This window comes from Phragmites australis, chromosome 8, assembly GCF_958298935.1.
Source record: "Phragmites australis chromosome 8, lpPhrAust1.1, whole genome shotgun sequence".
Taxonomy (NCBI): domain Eukaryota; kingdom Viridiplantae; phylum Streptophyta; class Magnoliopsida; order Poales; family Poaceae; genus Phragmites; species Phragmites australis.
Window position 1 is genome coordinate 9,807,001 of NC_084928.1, and position 16,293 is coordinate 9,823,293.

The window sequence follows — 16,293 nt, forward strand, 5'->3', positions numbered from 1 at the left end:
ATAAATGTCTAAAGGCTAGTGTAGTCCTCACCAATCACTTGGTTGACATTAATTTTCATTAAGATGTCTATATATGCATTTTAGTATACTTTGTATGCTCCTGGTAGTGCAAAGAAACATCAACCATGAAAATAACATATGGAGGTTTGGAAATACTATAACAAGCATCATATATATGGAAAGAAAAATACTTTGTTAGTGAACATAAATGGAAATTTGGTACTCCAATGTGGACATAGCACAACTGCAAAGAGCAACCATTCTTAAAATCTGGAAATTAAACTTAATTTCAGTGGTAATTTATGGAGTAGTAACATTTTAAATTAACCCAACCAATGACTCTAGGGTTCACTCTTTTAAATCTTTCTATAATAGCCACACTATGTAGGAGTCGTCCAAATTAATTGGCTTCCCTAAAAATTGCAAGTAAAAGCAGGTTAATCATGAGGTTCATGTGAATATGTATTTTTCCTAGAATTACAAGGGAGAGGGAGGAATTGGGATTGACGATGATCCTCACCTCGTGGTGGTGGAGCTCAAGGAGAATGCTATGGGGATCGAGGTGGACTGGAGCATGGAGACAAGGGTGATGGGTTGAGCTTAGGGGTGGTTGCTAGCCATGGAGAGGAAGAAGATGGTAGACAGCTCAGCCCTCCTCAGTGGACGGTGTGGATGGCGGTTGGAGAAGCTCCTGGTGGCGATGCCCTCTTGCGGCTCCTATCTACGGCGGCGTGGGTGGGTGGTTGGGAGGAAGGGTGGATGCCGACGGTCTGGTGCTTGGAGGTGGCTCAGGGACAAGGAGGCTTGCGGTAGTCATCTTCCTCCTTGCTGTGGCAATAGCGCGAGGGGTCGATGGAGGAGGCACGACTAGATGCGGTGGAGGACAGAGGGTGGCGACGTTGGGGGCAGGGGAGGGTGGAGGCTGGCGGCCTGATGCTCGGAGGTGGCTCAGGGACGAGGAGGCTGGAGGTGGCGGTGCCAGTTAGGGCTAGGATTTAAGCCAAATGGCATGAAGGAGGGCTGGGACTCAGCCTATATAATGGTCATAGGTGACGGGTGAACCCTGTCACCTGTCACCTATGATCACCACCTGTCACTTATAATAAGTCATAGGTGACGGGTGAAGAGTATCACCCGTCACTTATGACACCCAAATTTGAACGCTGGATGATCAGCTGCAAACATGACTGAGCAATGAAGATCACACCAGACAGAAGTCCACGAGGATGGAAAATTTGCCGGTTTTCAGAAGAGATCATCGGAAGGTCCAGTGACAAGCTAACAAACAGGCCAGACCAATTTGAGCAGACCATGAAGTTTTAAATGCCGAATAATCTGGTGATGATAAAATTGAACTCGTCGAACTATTTTCAAGAGACCAGAGAGAGCTGCTAGAGATCTGAACACCGGATGATCCGCTGAGGAGGAAAAAGAGAGCATCGGACCATCCGGTGAAGAGAAAAATATTTTGCTGAACTAAAATACAAATTTGACATTAATATTACAAATTTCACATTAATATTACAAATTCAAATAACTTGAAACCTAAAATTTAACCTTAATATTAAAAATTTAATATATACAAATTCAAATTTGATATTAATATTACAAATTTGACACTCAAATTAAAATTCGTAATTTTCGTGCTTTCTTGACATGAATCCCTTCGTTATGGTTGAAGCGCATGTATGGAGTTTTCTCGATTGACGAAAGGTGTGGTATGATTGCAGTAGCAAAAGGTGGGATTTTGTCGAATTGATTGAGCTCCTCCTAATTAACGATGTTTGCAACTTCAACGATATGCCTTTTCCTAGCGACAATCACACGACGTTTCTTCTTTGTTGTGTCAGTCACATGAAAGAATTTGCGAACATCTTTAGTGAGTATGAAGGGTTCAGACTTGTATCCGACATGTTTGAGATCAATGCTAGTGAATCCATACTTGTTATTAGTGACGCCCTTCGTCCACTATAGCCAACAGCACCAAAGCAGGACTACTTTGAATCTTAAGTAGTTCAGCTCCTAGATCTCTTGTACTTGATCGTAATATGTGCCCATCTGCATGTCATTGTCATAAGCATCTGTACGGACAACACTATTCTGGTATATGTTCTTCTCATCTTGGGTAACCATGTAAAATGTGTATCTATTTATATCATACCATTGATATGTCATACTTGTATATATAGAGCTTGATGCTAGTTTTTTTTTATTAGAGCACTTGTAGGAGTACTCGATTATTTGATTTGATCTCGGAACCAAGTGGTGAACCTTTGCATATGTTGCCTCGCAACCCAAGCTTCGGTCTGCCTTGGATTCTCTTCAAGTAGTATCTGCTTGTGCTCATCGATATATGGGCACACTTCGCTCATTTGCTGTAGCACGAGAAAATGAGCTTGGTCGTATGCCTTCGGATTATGAGTTATTACCATTTTCTCCAGAACCCCTACAACTGCGAGCATCCCCTCTTGGCGAGACTTAGGCACGCCACTTGGGTTATTTGGGTCAATGTAATCAACAGACCACTCTAATGCCTCTTCTGTCACGTAACTCTGCACGATGCATCCCTTAGGAAAAGCTTAATTCCTTACGTATGACTTGAGAACACACATAAATCTCTCATACGAAAACATGTGATGCAGAAACACGGGACCAAGGTAGTGTATCTCCTTCACAAGGTGAGTAGTGATATGAACCATGAAATCGAAAAAGGATGATGGGAAATACACCTCAAGAATACATAGAGTCTCGAAGTGTCATTTTTCTAGCTTCTCCAGCAAGTTTGGATCGAGCATATTTTGTTCAATTGCATTGAAGAAAAAACACAGGCTCATGATAGCCTTGCCGACCTTAATAGGGAGGATATTCCTAATAGCTACCACAAGCAGTGACATCATCATCACATGGTAATCATGAGACTTTATTATGGCAAAATTCATTTTCAACTCTTTCATCGAAACAAGTCTTGCGATGTTGGACGTGTAACAGAAGGAAACTTTCACACTGTGCAAGAACTCGCATAATTCTTTTTTCTCCTTCTTGGAGTGATAGCTGCTAGGGTAGGTATTTTTCTTTATCCGTATCATGTGCATGAAGCTCCGGTCTTAAGCCTATTTCTTCAAGGTCAGCTAGTGCGTTCTCATTATCCTTTCCTTTCCATTTCATTTGGAGCAATGTACCAATCAGACTCTAGCAGATACTCTTCTTTATATGCATGTTATCGATATAGTGGCGAACATCTAATTTCTCCCAATACTTTACCTCAAATAGTATTGATTTCTTGTTCCACATTCCTTTTTGTTCATCATCCTTGTAGGATCGTTTTCGCTTGCCAAGGACAACATTGACATTCTTAACCTGATTGTAGACATCTTCCCCACTAAAATGCCTTGGAGGAAACACTTTCTCCCTTATAACATCGAATTGCTTGTCCATGTTTTGGTACGGGTGTTTGTTGGAAGGAAACATCGATGCCGCATGTACACTATTTTCATTGAGTTGTTCAACCTCAAATTGCATATGTCATCTAAGCAACGGGGCTAAGCTTCACCTTTTCTTTTGCTCTGACCTGATAAGTTACAAAGCGCTGGCAAATCATTAATGGTGACGAACAATATGGCGTGCAAGGTAAATTACTCTTGCTTGTACTGATCCCAAATCTCAACGCCTTTTGACCAGAGTTTCTTAAGATCATCGACTAAAGGCTTGAGGTACACATCAATATCGTTGCTAGGTTGTTTCAGTCCTGATATCAAGATAGAAAATATAATGTATTTCCGCTTTTTACAAAACCAAGGTGGAATGTTATAGATCGACAATACAACCGGCCAGGTGCTATGTGAGATACTCATGTTACCTAATGGATTCATGCCATATGTGCTCATAGTAAACATAATATTTCTCAATTCTTTAGTGAACCAACAAAATGCGGAATCAATAGTTTGCCACTGAGCGGAATTCGTCAGGTGCCGTATCATTGTGTCATTCTTATGTCCCTCTTTATGCTAACGCACCAATTGGGTCTCCTTTTTGTTGGCAAACAATCGCTTCACCACCTTCCTTGGAGGCCCTTTACTTTTCTTGCTTCCATCCCCATCACCACTATCATTTCTACGCTTATATTGATATGTTTCACAAATGGGGCATTGATCCAGGTTTGTATACTCTCCAGGAAACAAGATACAAAGAACAAATTATCTTCTTCGTGTCGTAAACGCCCTCGGGCAACAAGTTTCCCTCCGGTAGTATGTCCCTTAGCAGATCCAGCAATGCTTATAAACTCTTGTCAGTCCAACCATGGGTTGCCTTCACCTGTAAAGGTTTTAAGTCCCCAAATAGCCGCATGTACTTCTTCTTATAATTAGGATAAATAGACGCCTTGGAATCTCGCACAAATTCCTTGAATTTAGCAAACTCGCTATTATTATACTCGTCGTGCTGCTCGATATCCTGCACTATCTAGTCCACATTCTCCACAAAATCTACGAGATCATTATCATTGAAACCTAATATGTCATTGTCCCTGAGATTATGATCCATATCACCAGGTGTAAGTCCTTGATCCACACTGTCGGCATGGAGGCTCCAATCCATCTCTCCTTCGTTAAGGCTTTCCTTGTCATGTTTGTTCCAATATGTACAATTCTATTCAAATCCACACATGATCAAGTGTGTATGGATATTGTCTGGTTTCAGGAACTTCTTATCATCCCTGCAATCGCGACATGGATAATACATTGCCGTTTTACCCTGATATTTCATACCAGCTAGGCAGCACATATGAAATACTTCACCCCGCTCTGGTACTCCAGACAACTCCGGGTCTCAAGGTGCATCCAACTTCTGTCTGCCACCTACAATGTAAAAACATTCATTCTTTATTAACAATTACCTTAATTGCGTGATTATGCATGTGATTAAAAATTCATACAATTACATTAGATCTGTGGCATCTCACGATATATCAGGCAAACATAGTATCAAATCTAATATCAATACAAATCACTTGTACTAAGATTTTGGATAAATATGCAAAATAGTTGATTACATCTCAAAGCATAAAAATCTACCAAATAGGGGTTAGCGAAGGAAGAAAGGAGGAGATGTAAACCTTCAAAGGTAGTAACAATTCAAACTTCAAATCAACAAGGTATTAGAGAGTCTTTAGTGGAACCGAAGAAAATTGCTAGAAGTTAGCGCCAAGGTTGCACTCTATAACTGCTGGGAGCATAGTAGTTGGCCAACTCTAATAACAGAGCCGAGTCATCAATGATGGGTCATTACAGTACACGCTATTTATGACTTGTCATCAGTGACGAGTCGTAACATCACCCATCACTTATGACTGACCCAGGGAGATCCGTCACTAATACCAAGTTATAAGTGATTGGTCGTAACATGACCTGTCACTGATGACTAGCCTAATAAGATCCATCACTAAGGTCATATGTGACAGGTAACTTTATGACCAGTCACTGATGACCTATCATCAGTGACGAGTCATGGTTCGATCCCGACCCGAGGTTACATAAGTGACGGGTCGTAGAAAAACCTATAACTAAAGGTTATTTACTAATTTTGTGTCTCATTTGTCTGTTCTTCACATAGTGCGTGCAACCCGATGTCGCTGCGGATAGAGATAAAGGAGCTACCAGGGGAGGCGAAGTGTGCCATTTAGGGTTTAGGAATGAGGCACCACCGGCTACATAAATAGTGTGGCATGGGCGTAGTTTGTGGCGGTGGCGAGGGAGGTGGATGTTAGGGTTTATAAATGGGGTGCTGCTAGCCACGGGAATAGGAGGGCAGTGAGCGGAGTTGGTGGTAGGGACGAGTAGCAACAATGTTAGGGTCAGGTAGAATGACGGTGGTGGATGGCGGACGGTAGGTGACATGACAAGGCGATGAGGATGTTACCGGCCATGAATGAAGGAAGGGGAAGGGAGGGCATCGTGGAAAGCTGCATCGCGGGAGGAGGGGGAGGCACTGATGGTAGCAATGGATGACAGTAGAAGAGGCGGAGGCAAGGTAGCAATCAAGGGGTGTGCGAGAATAGAAGACTGGACACCAGAGGACGAAGATGACGCCAGGAAGAAGGCGATAGGCGGATGGGTAACCCGATCCATATCTGTGAATGATACTGGGGGGTAATGTTATCGTGGCAACTTTTAGTGTACTACAACGTCATATTATACTCACGCTTAGACAACGTCCAACAGTTTATATTATAAATAACTAGTCCTCATGATCCATGACTTCTTTTGAGGATCTCAACCATTGTAACAATGTTAATCTGCAAAGGGAACATCTGGCCAGCAGGGCCCAAGAAAGAACAGAATGTTAACTATTTTTAAAACCACATTAAGTTGCCTAATTAAATATTAACATTACAATGTGTGGCTGCCCTTAATTACATATATCTACGGGCAATCATTGTTGGGGCAATCCTTTCTATGCCAGTAAAAGTTCACCAAATAAGGAATTCCACTAAGGTTCAACAGTACACAGGGAATTATTCATCATTATTTTGTAACTGCGTGAATTATATATTTCTCATCAAAAGCTCGAACCTTCGATACAAATTTAAAAAGTTTAGAAGCTAAATGAAACTTTACCCAAACTTTATAGACCACGAAGCAGCTCATCTTTTGAAACGGACACGAACAATAACGCAATTTACAAGATCAAACATGACATAACCTGGAAAAAGTCATATTTTTTGGGGTTTGTTTGAAATTTATGAAACTGCATAGGAACTTTGCGTTAATTTCAAAACAAACAATTGAAAACTTCTATTTTCCAAACACGGCCTTAGCTTAACTTGTATAAGACTAACCCCAAGGAATTCTCTTCAGGGGTCAGATTCTCGTCGTGAAAGGATTTTCGTTTCTTTCAGCGTTCCAACGGCTTCCCTTCACGGTTCCCGTCACGACGGGATTTTTAGGGTCATTCCCTTCAGGACGGGATTCTCTCTCCTTTCTCTTCACGATTCCCCTCGAAAGTAAGCTGTTAGAGATGAGAGAAAATAAAGAGAATGAAAACGAAATAAAGAGAATAGGAACAGGAAAAGGAATCGAGAAGGGAACGAAATGAAGAGAATATGATTAGAGATGATGTAACGAGAAATCTTATTGAAGCACTCATTATGAGATAGGCAGATACCATAAATTTTAGAATCTTACACCATCAAATGGCCAAACAGCATAGCAGACCCCAAGAGCAAATCCCAGGATAGTAGACCCCACTCTGAAGACTGGAGAGGATCCAGATCCCAGGCCATTGTCTGACAGAAGCAGCACCAGGACATCAAGATAAAAGAGAGGAGAGAGATGGCATCTAGCAAGGAGCAGTGAGAACTGTCAGAGACTTCAGATAAGAGAGATACAGAGGAACAGAGGAAGCATGTGACCCCTCTGTATTACTCTCACTCTCTGTCTCTCTTTCCTCGTCTTCAACAAGAAGCCACGACCACACCGTACAGCACAAGAACACACTCACCTTTCGGCTTATTTCCCTTCTACCTTTCGGCTTGGCCATGGCGTCCAGCGCCTCCCGGTTCATCAAGTGCGTCACGGTGGGGGACGGCGCCGTGGGGAAGACCTGCATGCTCATCTGCTACACCAGCAACAAGTTCCCCACTGTAATGCCAATGCGCGCCCTCTTTCGTATCTCTCTGTTCCCGTCCACTTCTTATGGTAAAGATTCGGGATTTCTTGGATTCTTTTGGAAACTGGAGGATTTCCTATTTCTGCCTCTTTGTCTTATTTTGTTGATTTTATTTTTCGCGTTCTTGAATTCTTGGGACCGTGTAGTTTGCTACTACGGAAACAAGAGCAGGTTCATGGTATCTTTGGAGTCAAATTTTGGTCTTTCTTGGGGATTCTCTGAGAAACTCTCTCTATATACATAGCCTGAAATCATTCCTATTTTTCAAGTTCCTTTTGGTTTGTGTTTTGCATTTTGCAGGATTACATACCCACCGTGTTCGATAATTTCAGCGCAAACGTGGTGGTCGACGGCACCACAGTGAATTTGGGCCTTTGGGACACTGCAGGTGAGTTCGGATTCACTTTGATCGTAATCCAGCTTCATAACTTCTACTATTATCTTAGTTTTTGGTTGGTGATCTTGATTATGTGGACATAAAACTGTTTGCAGGGCAGGAAGATTACAACAGATTGCGGCCACTGAGCTATCGCGGAGCCGATGTGTTCGTGCTCGCCTTCTCGCTCGTCAGCCGAGCTAGCTACGAGAACGTTATGAAGAAGGTGCATTTCTTTATCAGTTTGAACTAATTGGTCTGGCAGTTTCAGTCACTGTTTCTATTTTGGATGAAATAGATGACTCATAGCATCAGTTTTTTTTTTTTTTTTACTAATGTCCCTGTTTTTCCTTTCAGTGGCTACCGGAGCTTCAGCATTACGCTCCCGGTGTGCCCATAGTGTTGGCTGGGACCAAACTGGGTGAGTTGTGGGACAATGAAAGCATATTTCCATTTAATTGCATATTTATATGTGAGATAGTGAAATTAGTGGGGTGTAAGTTCTGCCTTGTAGAGTACCTTGACACATTGTTGGTGCCCTAGTGGTGGTTAGGACATATTTGCATTGCTTGGATCGTGTTTTTATTGATCAACAAAGCTAGTAATGATACATCATTCAGAAGTACAACTAATAGACCAGCAACCACAGTTTGATCAGAATGATATTTTGCTTCAATACCAATGTATTGGTTGATATATATCATTTTCGCTGCATTATTTCCAGCAATAATTGGTTGGTTTGATACATATCATTTTTGCCCCATTATGTAGTTGAGTTGTACTGGTGTTTTTCAAAAAAATAAAAGTCCCACAAGATCTACTATTGGGTTTATGTGATCCACTCAGTACCCTCGTTCTCCATAAGTGATAATGAATTGTATTAGTCTTAGTTTTCATATTCAAAATTTGCTCACTTGAGAGAAGATATCTAAAAGGAAGAAAATTGAGTTGAAAGATGGAATAAATTTCCCTCTTCAGAACCCTTGAAGATTTTTTAGTACTCCAAAATGAAAATGGAATGGAGACTAAGACGGTATTTCATTTATCTTTTTATATATTATTTGGAAATATCAAAGCATCTTTTTCATCTGATTGAAGTTTCTTCGTTTGCTAAAAGTAGGGTTTGCATTTCTTCATTATGTTGTTGGTGCAACATCGTTTTGTTGTCTGTTATGCTTTTCTGGAGTTTCTTATATTTCACCTTGTACTTAATAAGTTAATATCATGCATGCCTGCAGCTGTACTATTTGCAAAAGGAGGTGTCTTTATTGAAACTAATTTTTTAGAGTGGATATTAACTTTTATCAACCATGATATTGTACACAGATCTTCGTGAAGACAAGCACTACTTACTTGACCATCCTGGCATGGTACCTGTTACTACACCACAGGTCTTATTTCTTATGCCCATTCTGACTGCCGAGGGCTGGAGAATTATAGTAGCTGAGCTTTGTCCATATTTCAGCCTAGTTTGAGATAGAAATGCTTTTCAGTATCTCATAGTCCTGTGCTTTCCTTTCTGCCGCACCTTGCAGGGGGAGGAACTTCGCAAGCACATCGGCGCAACATGTTACATTGAGTGCAGCTCAAAAACTCAACAGGTCAATTGCTCTTGTTCATTCCCTGTTGATATTTTTCTACTTTTTTTGGGTCTCCAAAGGTGTACCTTTTTGTCCTTGGTGCTGTATTGTGGATGCATCTGTTAACTATAGAATATTTTGCTACTATGTAGAATGTCAAAGCTGTCTTTGACGCTGCCATTAAGGTGGTAATCAAGCCTCAAACAAAGCAGAGGGAAAGGAAGAAAAGGAAAGCACGGCGAGGATGTTCAATATTGTGAGTATAACTTTTCAATAGATGTTTGATCCGACATTAGCCTTCTCTTTGAGATACTTGCGGAACACTTTTGTCCCACCAGGAGATTTCGATTTTAATCTGTTTCTATGAAGCAAAAATGACACCGTGAGCATTGTCTTGAGACCATACTTAATTTTTCGATAATGGAAGCTTTATTAAATCTCATCATTACATCAAGACTATACAACCACATAAGTGTTTGCCTTTGGTCTCTGCATAACCAAGATGCACACAACCTAGAGATCATACTTAATTAAATATGTCCCCAACAAACATACTTAATTACTTCGGCCTAATTAGTTTTATGTTAAACTTCCATTGGGGAAAAATGGTTCTCACCTGACAAAACCACCGTCAGTTTGTAGACCCTCTGTTGAAAGTTTAGGAAATTCCTCCTTTTACGCTACTCGTGGTATGTACTCATGTTCTTTTGCAAAGGCACCTGTTTATTAGTACTTCATAAATCTGCAATTGCTTGGGAAATCATGAACTCACATTCTCTGAACTATGCGTATATAGTGTTCACTGAATGCGTGGAGAAGACAGGCAATCACACAACAATAGATTCCATAGCAATGGGTTACATATATAGGCTCAAGCTTTCCATATCTCAAAGGCCGGATTATAGAAATAGGATCCAGGAGATTAGGAAGGGATTGCCTAATGCAATACGCGTGACAGACGGAAGACATGGCACATATATACGCATAGTCTATCATTCCCCCGTAGTCAGAGCGGGAGTGAAGCGGACGTTCAGACTGGACCTGAAATCCGTGAAGAGCGAAGAAGGCAGTCCTTTAGTGAAGATATCCGCATACTGAGTCGTGGTGGGTACATGAAGGACACGCACAGCCCCAGTAGCCACTCGATCACGGACAAAGTGCAGGTCAATCTCGATATGCTTGGTACGTTGGTGTTGTACCGGATTAGTAGAGAGGTAAACTGCACTAACGTTGTCACAATAGACAAGAGTGACACACTGAAGGGGGCAGTGAAGCTCAGTAAGCAATTGGCGCAACCAACAAGTTTCGACCACAGCATTAGCAACTACCTGATACTCAGCTTCGGCACTGGAGTGAGACACTGTATATTGCCTCTTGGAGGACCAGGAGATGGGATTGTCTCCAAGCAAAACACCATAGCTAGACGTGGAGCGGCGAGTGTCCGGACATCCGGCCCAATCTGCATTAGAGTAGGCGACAAGTGCAGAAACAGAGGTGCGATGGAGCTGCAATCCAAAGTCAAGAGTGCCTTTCAGATACTGAAGAATCCGCTTTACCAAAGCATAGTGTGGCTCTCGAGGATCATGCATATGAAGGCAGACTTGTTGCACAGCATAAGCAACATCGGGCCAGGTGAAGGTGAGATACTGCAAGGCACCAGCAAGGCCCCTGTAATGTGTGGGATCAGCCACAGGGGTGCCGTCAACAGACGAGAGCTTGGCATTAGTATCAACAGGAGTAGTGCATGGCTTGCAATCACTCATGTTGGCCCGAGCAAGAATATCCAGAATATACTGCCGTTGAGAAAGAAAGAGACCGCCATCACGCTGACTCAGAGAGATACCCAGAAAAATGGTAAAGGGGTCCTAGATCCTTCATGGAGAACTCATGCCGAAGAGCATCAATGATCTGTCACAACAGTGTCTTGGAGGAGGTAGTGAGTACAATATCATCCACATAAAGAAGCAAGTAAACAGTGTCACTGCCATGGCGGTAGATGAAGAGCGAAGAGTCAAACTTAGCACCGATGAATCCAATGGATAGAATAAAAGCAGCAAACCTGTTGTACCATGCACGGGGTGCCTGTTTGAGACTATATAATGATTTATTTATGCGGCAGACATGATCAAGCTTGGAGGAATCCACAAAGCTAGAAGGCTGCACACAATAGACTGTCTCTGTGAGGGTGCCGTGCAAGAACGCATTCTTTCACATCAAGCTGATGAATAGGCCAATCATGAGAAAGAGCAACAGTTAGAACCGTTCGTATGGTGGCTGGTTTAACAATGGGGCTAAATGTCTCATCAAAGTCAATGCCAGGCCGCTGAGTGAATCCGCGAAGTACCCATCGAGCCTTGTAGCAATCAAGATAACCATTGGGTAAAAACTTGTGACGAAACACCCATTTACTTGTCACAATATTGGCACCAATCGGACGAGGCACAAGATCCCATGTGCGATTAGACTGAAGGGCTGTGAATTCTTCAGTCATTGCGTCGCGCCAGTTCGGATCAGACAAGGCCCCACGATACATCTTAGGCAAAGGCGACAAAGGGGCAGCGTGGAGGTTCATATGAACTTGCGGCTGACGGAAGCCGGTTTTGCCCCGAGTAACCATGATATGGTCATTCAGGACAAGAGTGACCGAAACTGCTGAAGTGGGGAGATGCTGTTGCGCAGTCGGTACAAGCGTGGTTTGCACAGGTGCCGCAACGGGCGCGGACTGCCCAGGCGCAGTGAGCGTGGCCTGCACAGGCGCGTCCGGCACGGGTGCCCTTGTCGAAGAAGAAGCCTACCCAGATGCGGCACGCAAGGGCGCGTCCTGCACAGGCGTGTCCGACACAGGCGCCCTTGTCGAAGAAGCAGCAACCTGCGGCGCAAAGTCACTAGGGTCATCGAGGCGGGCCGACGCAGGCTCAGCAGCGCCTCGGGCAGGAGGTGGCGATGAGGGACCCTCACCAGAGGCCAGGTTGGACCTGAAGGGGACGTCGGGGGGCAGCTCCGCTGGCAGCAACCCGTGGTGCGAGACCAATTGGGGCAGCAATGCTAGCGCCACGGGGTGTACCTGTAGAGAAGCAAACACCAGCAGGCGGTAGGGGCGTGACATCGAACACCGAGAGGAAGTCAAAGTTGGAGGAAGGAGAATCGGAGTTTGTCGTGGCAAAAGGAAAAGACAACTCGTCAAAGGTAACGTGTTGAGAGATAATGACACGGTTGGAGGAGAGGTCAAGACAGCGGTACCCTTTGTGATCCGCTGAATAGCCAAGGAACACGTAGAGTGTTGAGCGAGGGGAGAGCTTATGGGGGGCGGTGGCAGAGAGGTTGGGGTAACATGTGCACCCAAAGACATGAAGATGGGAATACGAGGGCTGAACACCATACAGTGAAAAGTACGAAGTGGATAATTGAAGCGTCTTTGTAGGATGGCGATTCAAGAGATAGGTCACAGTGTGCACGGCTTCAACCCAGAAGGATGGTGGGAGGGAGGCTTGTATCAATAAGGAGCAAATAATGTTATTGGTCGACCGAATGATGCGCTCAGTTCTACCGTTTTATGGAGAGGTGTAAGGGCAGGATATGCGAAGAATTACACCATGTGTTAGGAAAAGAAGACGGGAGCTAGAGTTATCAAATTCGCGACCATTATCACATTGTACACCCTTAATGAAGGCTCTAAATTGAGTGGCAACGAAGGAAAAGAAATGAGACAAAGTGGAGAACGTGTCAGATTTCAATCGAAGGGGAAATGTCGAGAACGTGTCAGATTTCAGTCGAAGGGGAAATGTCCACAAAAAATGAGAATGGTCATCTAGAATCACAAGATAATACTTGTAGCCAGAGACACTAATGACATGAGATGTCCAAAGATCAATGTATTAAATCAAAAGCTTTAGATACACGAGATGAGGAGCTAGCAAAGGGTAGACATGTATGGCAACCGAGTTGACAGGCATGGCATGTATGGCAACCGAGTTGACAGGCATGGCATAAAGAGTCTTGCTCACTTTTATCACAAGAAATGGCAGCAATGCTTGCTAATTTAGAAAAAGCCTCATGACCTAGATGACCAAGACGACGATGCCAAATAATGGAAGAGGGAATGCCGACCATGAGTGCAAGAGGATGAAACGCCACCAGCCGGAGTGGATAGAGCTGCCCGTAGCTATTGGACCTGACAATCACGGTCTTGGAGTGAAGATCCTTCACAGAAACACCAAAGGGATCAAACTCAATAGAGCAATCATTGTCAAGAGTAAACTGGCGAACGAAGATCAAGTTTTTAATTATGTGAGAAGACACAAGAACGTTACGTAAGTGAAGTGGACGATGAGCAGCATGAAAGGAGGTGGCACCGGTGGATGTGACAGGAAGGAAAGAGCTGTTTCCAACAATAATGGTGGAGGGAGTATCGAAAGAGGGAGGGTGAGAAGTTGAGAGATTACCAGTATCCGAGGTCATATGGGATGTGGCACCCGAATCAAAGTACTAGTCCGTGGTGGCTGGAGGAGTTAGCGTCATCGTATGAAACGAGTTTGCCAGAGCTTGCTGATCCCAACCGGAGCCAAAGGGAGATGACCAGCCCTGCATGGCACTGTAGCCACCAGGGGCCGGCTGCATGGGCGGTAGGAGAGGCGAAGCGCCACTAGCCACATAGGCCTGCTGTGCCGATTGCTGGGTTGCAGTGCAAGCTTGTTGATGACCTGAAGGACATGGCCCAAGGAGTCCAGGAGCCTGGCGGGCATTGGGTGGGACGGACCAGACCTGAAAGGTCCAGGTCCAGGGATTATAGATGGTTGGCAAGCTCGTGTGGCCACCAGACCTGCCAGAGGAAGCGCCGCCGCTGCTGGAGCCATTGGACGCGTCGTTCCGACGCTCGCACTGACGGTTGCGGTTGCCGCTGCAGGAACCGGAGTTGCCGTTGGAGGTGGTGTTGTTGCCGCGTGAACCGGCGCCATGGCCACCAGTTTGGGTGCCAGCAGGAGCGCTTGGAGCGCCGGTGAGGAAGGCGCTGGACGTCGAGGACGACTTGTGCGACATAGTGAGTTCCTCCAGGAGCAGATCGGCGCGAACCTTGAAGAACGTCAGGAATGGCTTCTGGCGCTTGAGGAGGGCTGTCATGTAGGAGAACTTTTCGTTGAGGCCGCGAAGAACATTGAGGACGAGGGTACGATCATGCACCATTTCACTGAGGTCGCCAAGAGCGTCGGCCATGCCCTTCATCTTGCGGCAATAGTCCATGATGGACAGATCCCCTTGGATGAAGTTGCGAAACGTGGCGTCGAGGTAGAGCGCACGGGTTTCCTTGTTCCCGAGGAACTGGTGCTCAAGGCCAAGCCACACAGAACACGCGGTGGCCTCGTAGTTCATGACAAGCTCAAGGAGGTCGGAGGAGATGGTCCCGTAGATCCACGAAAGGACGGTGCGGTCAAGCCACACCCAATCTTCGTTGTCGAGAGCGCCGTTGTCGGAGAGAACATGGTTGTCGAGGGCGTATTTGCCGAGCGTGTTGAGAAGGAGGTTGGACCACTTGCCGTAGTTGGAGGAGTCCACGTCGAGCACGACCGGCACAAGAGTCTTGGTCGTCAAGACGGTGACGGCCTGCGCAGGGAGCGCGGTGCGTGCGATGGCGAGACCGAGGGCACGATCATGTTGGGCGTGTTCGTCCGCTTCACGCCGAGCGCGTTCGTCCGCCTCACGCCGATCGCGTTCGTCTGCCTCACGGTCGTTCGCGTCACGTATTGTTGGTGAGCGGAGGAAGATGATGGCACCACTAGAGGAAGGGCGGTAGGGGTTAGATGCAGAAGCGAGCCAGGCGTGGGAGACGCCGGCTCTGATACCATGAAAGCGTGGAGAAGACAGGCAATCACACAACAATAGATTCCATAGCAATGGGTTACATATATAGGCTCACGCTTTTCATATCTGAAAGGCCGGATTATAGGAATAGGATCCGGGAGATTAGGAAGGGATTGCCTAATGCAATACGCGTGACAGATGGAAGACAAACGTGCATGGCATGTACATATGCATAGTCTATCATTCACCATTCCCTTGGATTCCAGTTTTTGTTGTACACAGCAGAATGATTTTTTTTTTGTGTTTATTGCAGTTGCAGCCGTATCATGCACATAAGGAGACTAGGGTGCTTCAAGTGATCAGGCCTTCTTTGATAATCACATAGGCCTGTACGTGAGACGAACTGATATCACGCATAGTTTGTCTCCAAATTACAAAGTGCTTGGTTCGCTTGCGTACTTGCGCTTGTAATGTGTATATTTACATCCTTAGCAGTTGGCTTCTAGGATGTATATTACTGAAGTATTTTGTTCATGTACCGTTAGCTCATAATGAGCTAGGAAGTTCAATACATCCTGAGAAGTACTGATGTTTCCTTTCATCCCGAGTTCCCGACAAGATAGCAGCCCTTCGACCCCGAATGTTCCTCGTATTTCTACTGAATCTATCTGTTTGTTCAACGGTGGAATTGCTGTCTTTTGTTGATTTCACTTCAATTTGCTGTGTGTATGAGAGCTCGCCGCATCGCAAAAGTGTACAACAATGATACATAAACTTGACTTCACTTGCCCGTGGAGCTCTGTTGTGCATACCATCCTCTGGAGCATTTGGGACACGCGGAACTGCAGGGTCTTCCGGGGAACTGATGAATCGCCCCGC

General features: G+C 44.7%; 1 protein-coding gene across 1 annotated transcript; it reads left to right on the forward strand.

Annotated features, from left to right (window-relative positions):
* The first annotated feature begins 7,216 nt into the window (after positions 1–7,216).
* On the forward strand, positions 7,217–16,015 carry LOC133926577 (rac-like GTP-binding protein 4). Its single transcript, XM_062372583.1, has 8 exons — positions 7,217–7,636; positions 7,963–8,050; positions 8,155–8,264; positions 8,396–8,459; positions 9,365–9,429; positions 9,574–9,639; positions 9,771–9,874; positions 15,728–16,015. The coding sequence occupies exons 1-8, from the start codon at positions 7,532–7,534 to the stop codon at positions 15,771–15,773; spliced, it is 648 nt and encodes a 215-aa protein (XP_062228567.1). The 5' UTR covers positions 7,217–7,531; the 3' UTR covers positions 15,774–16,015.
* Positions 16,016–16,293: the final 278 nt, after the last annotated feature.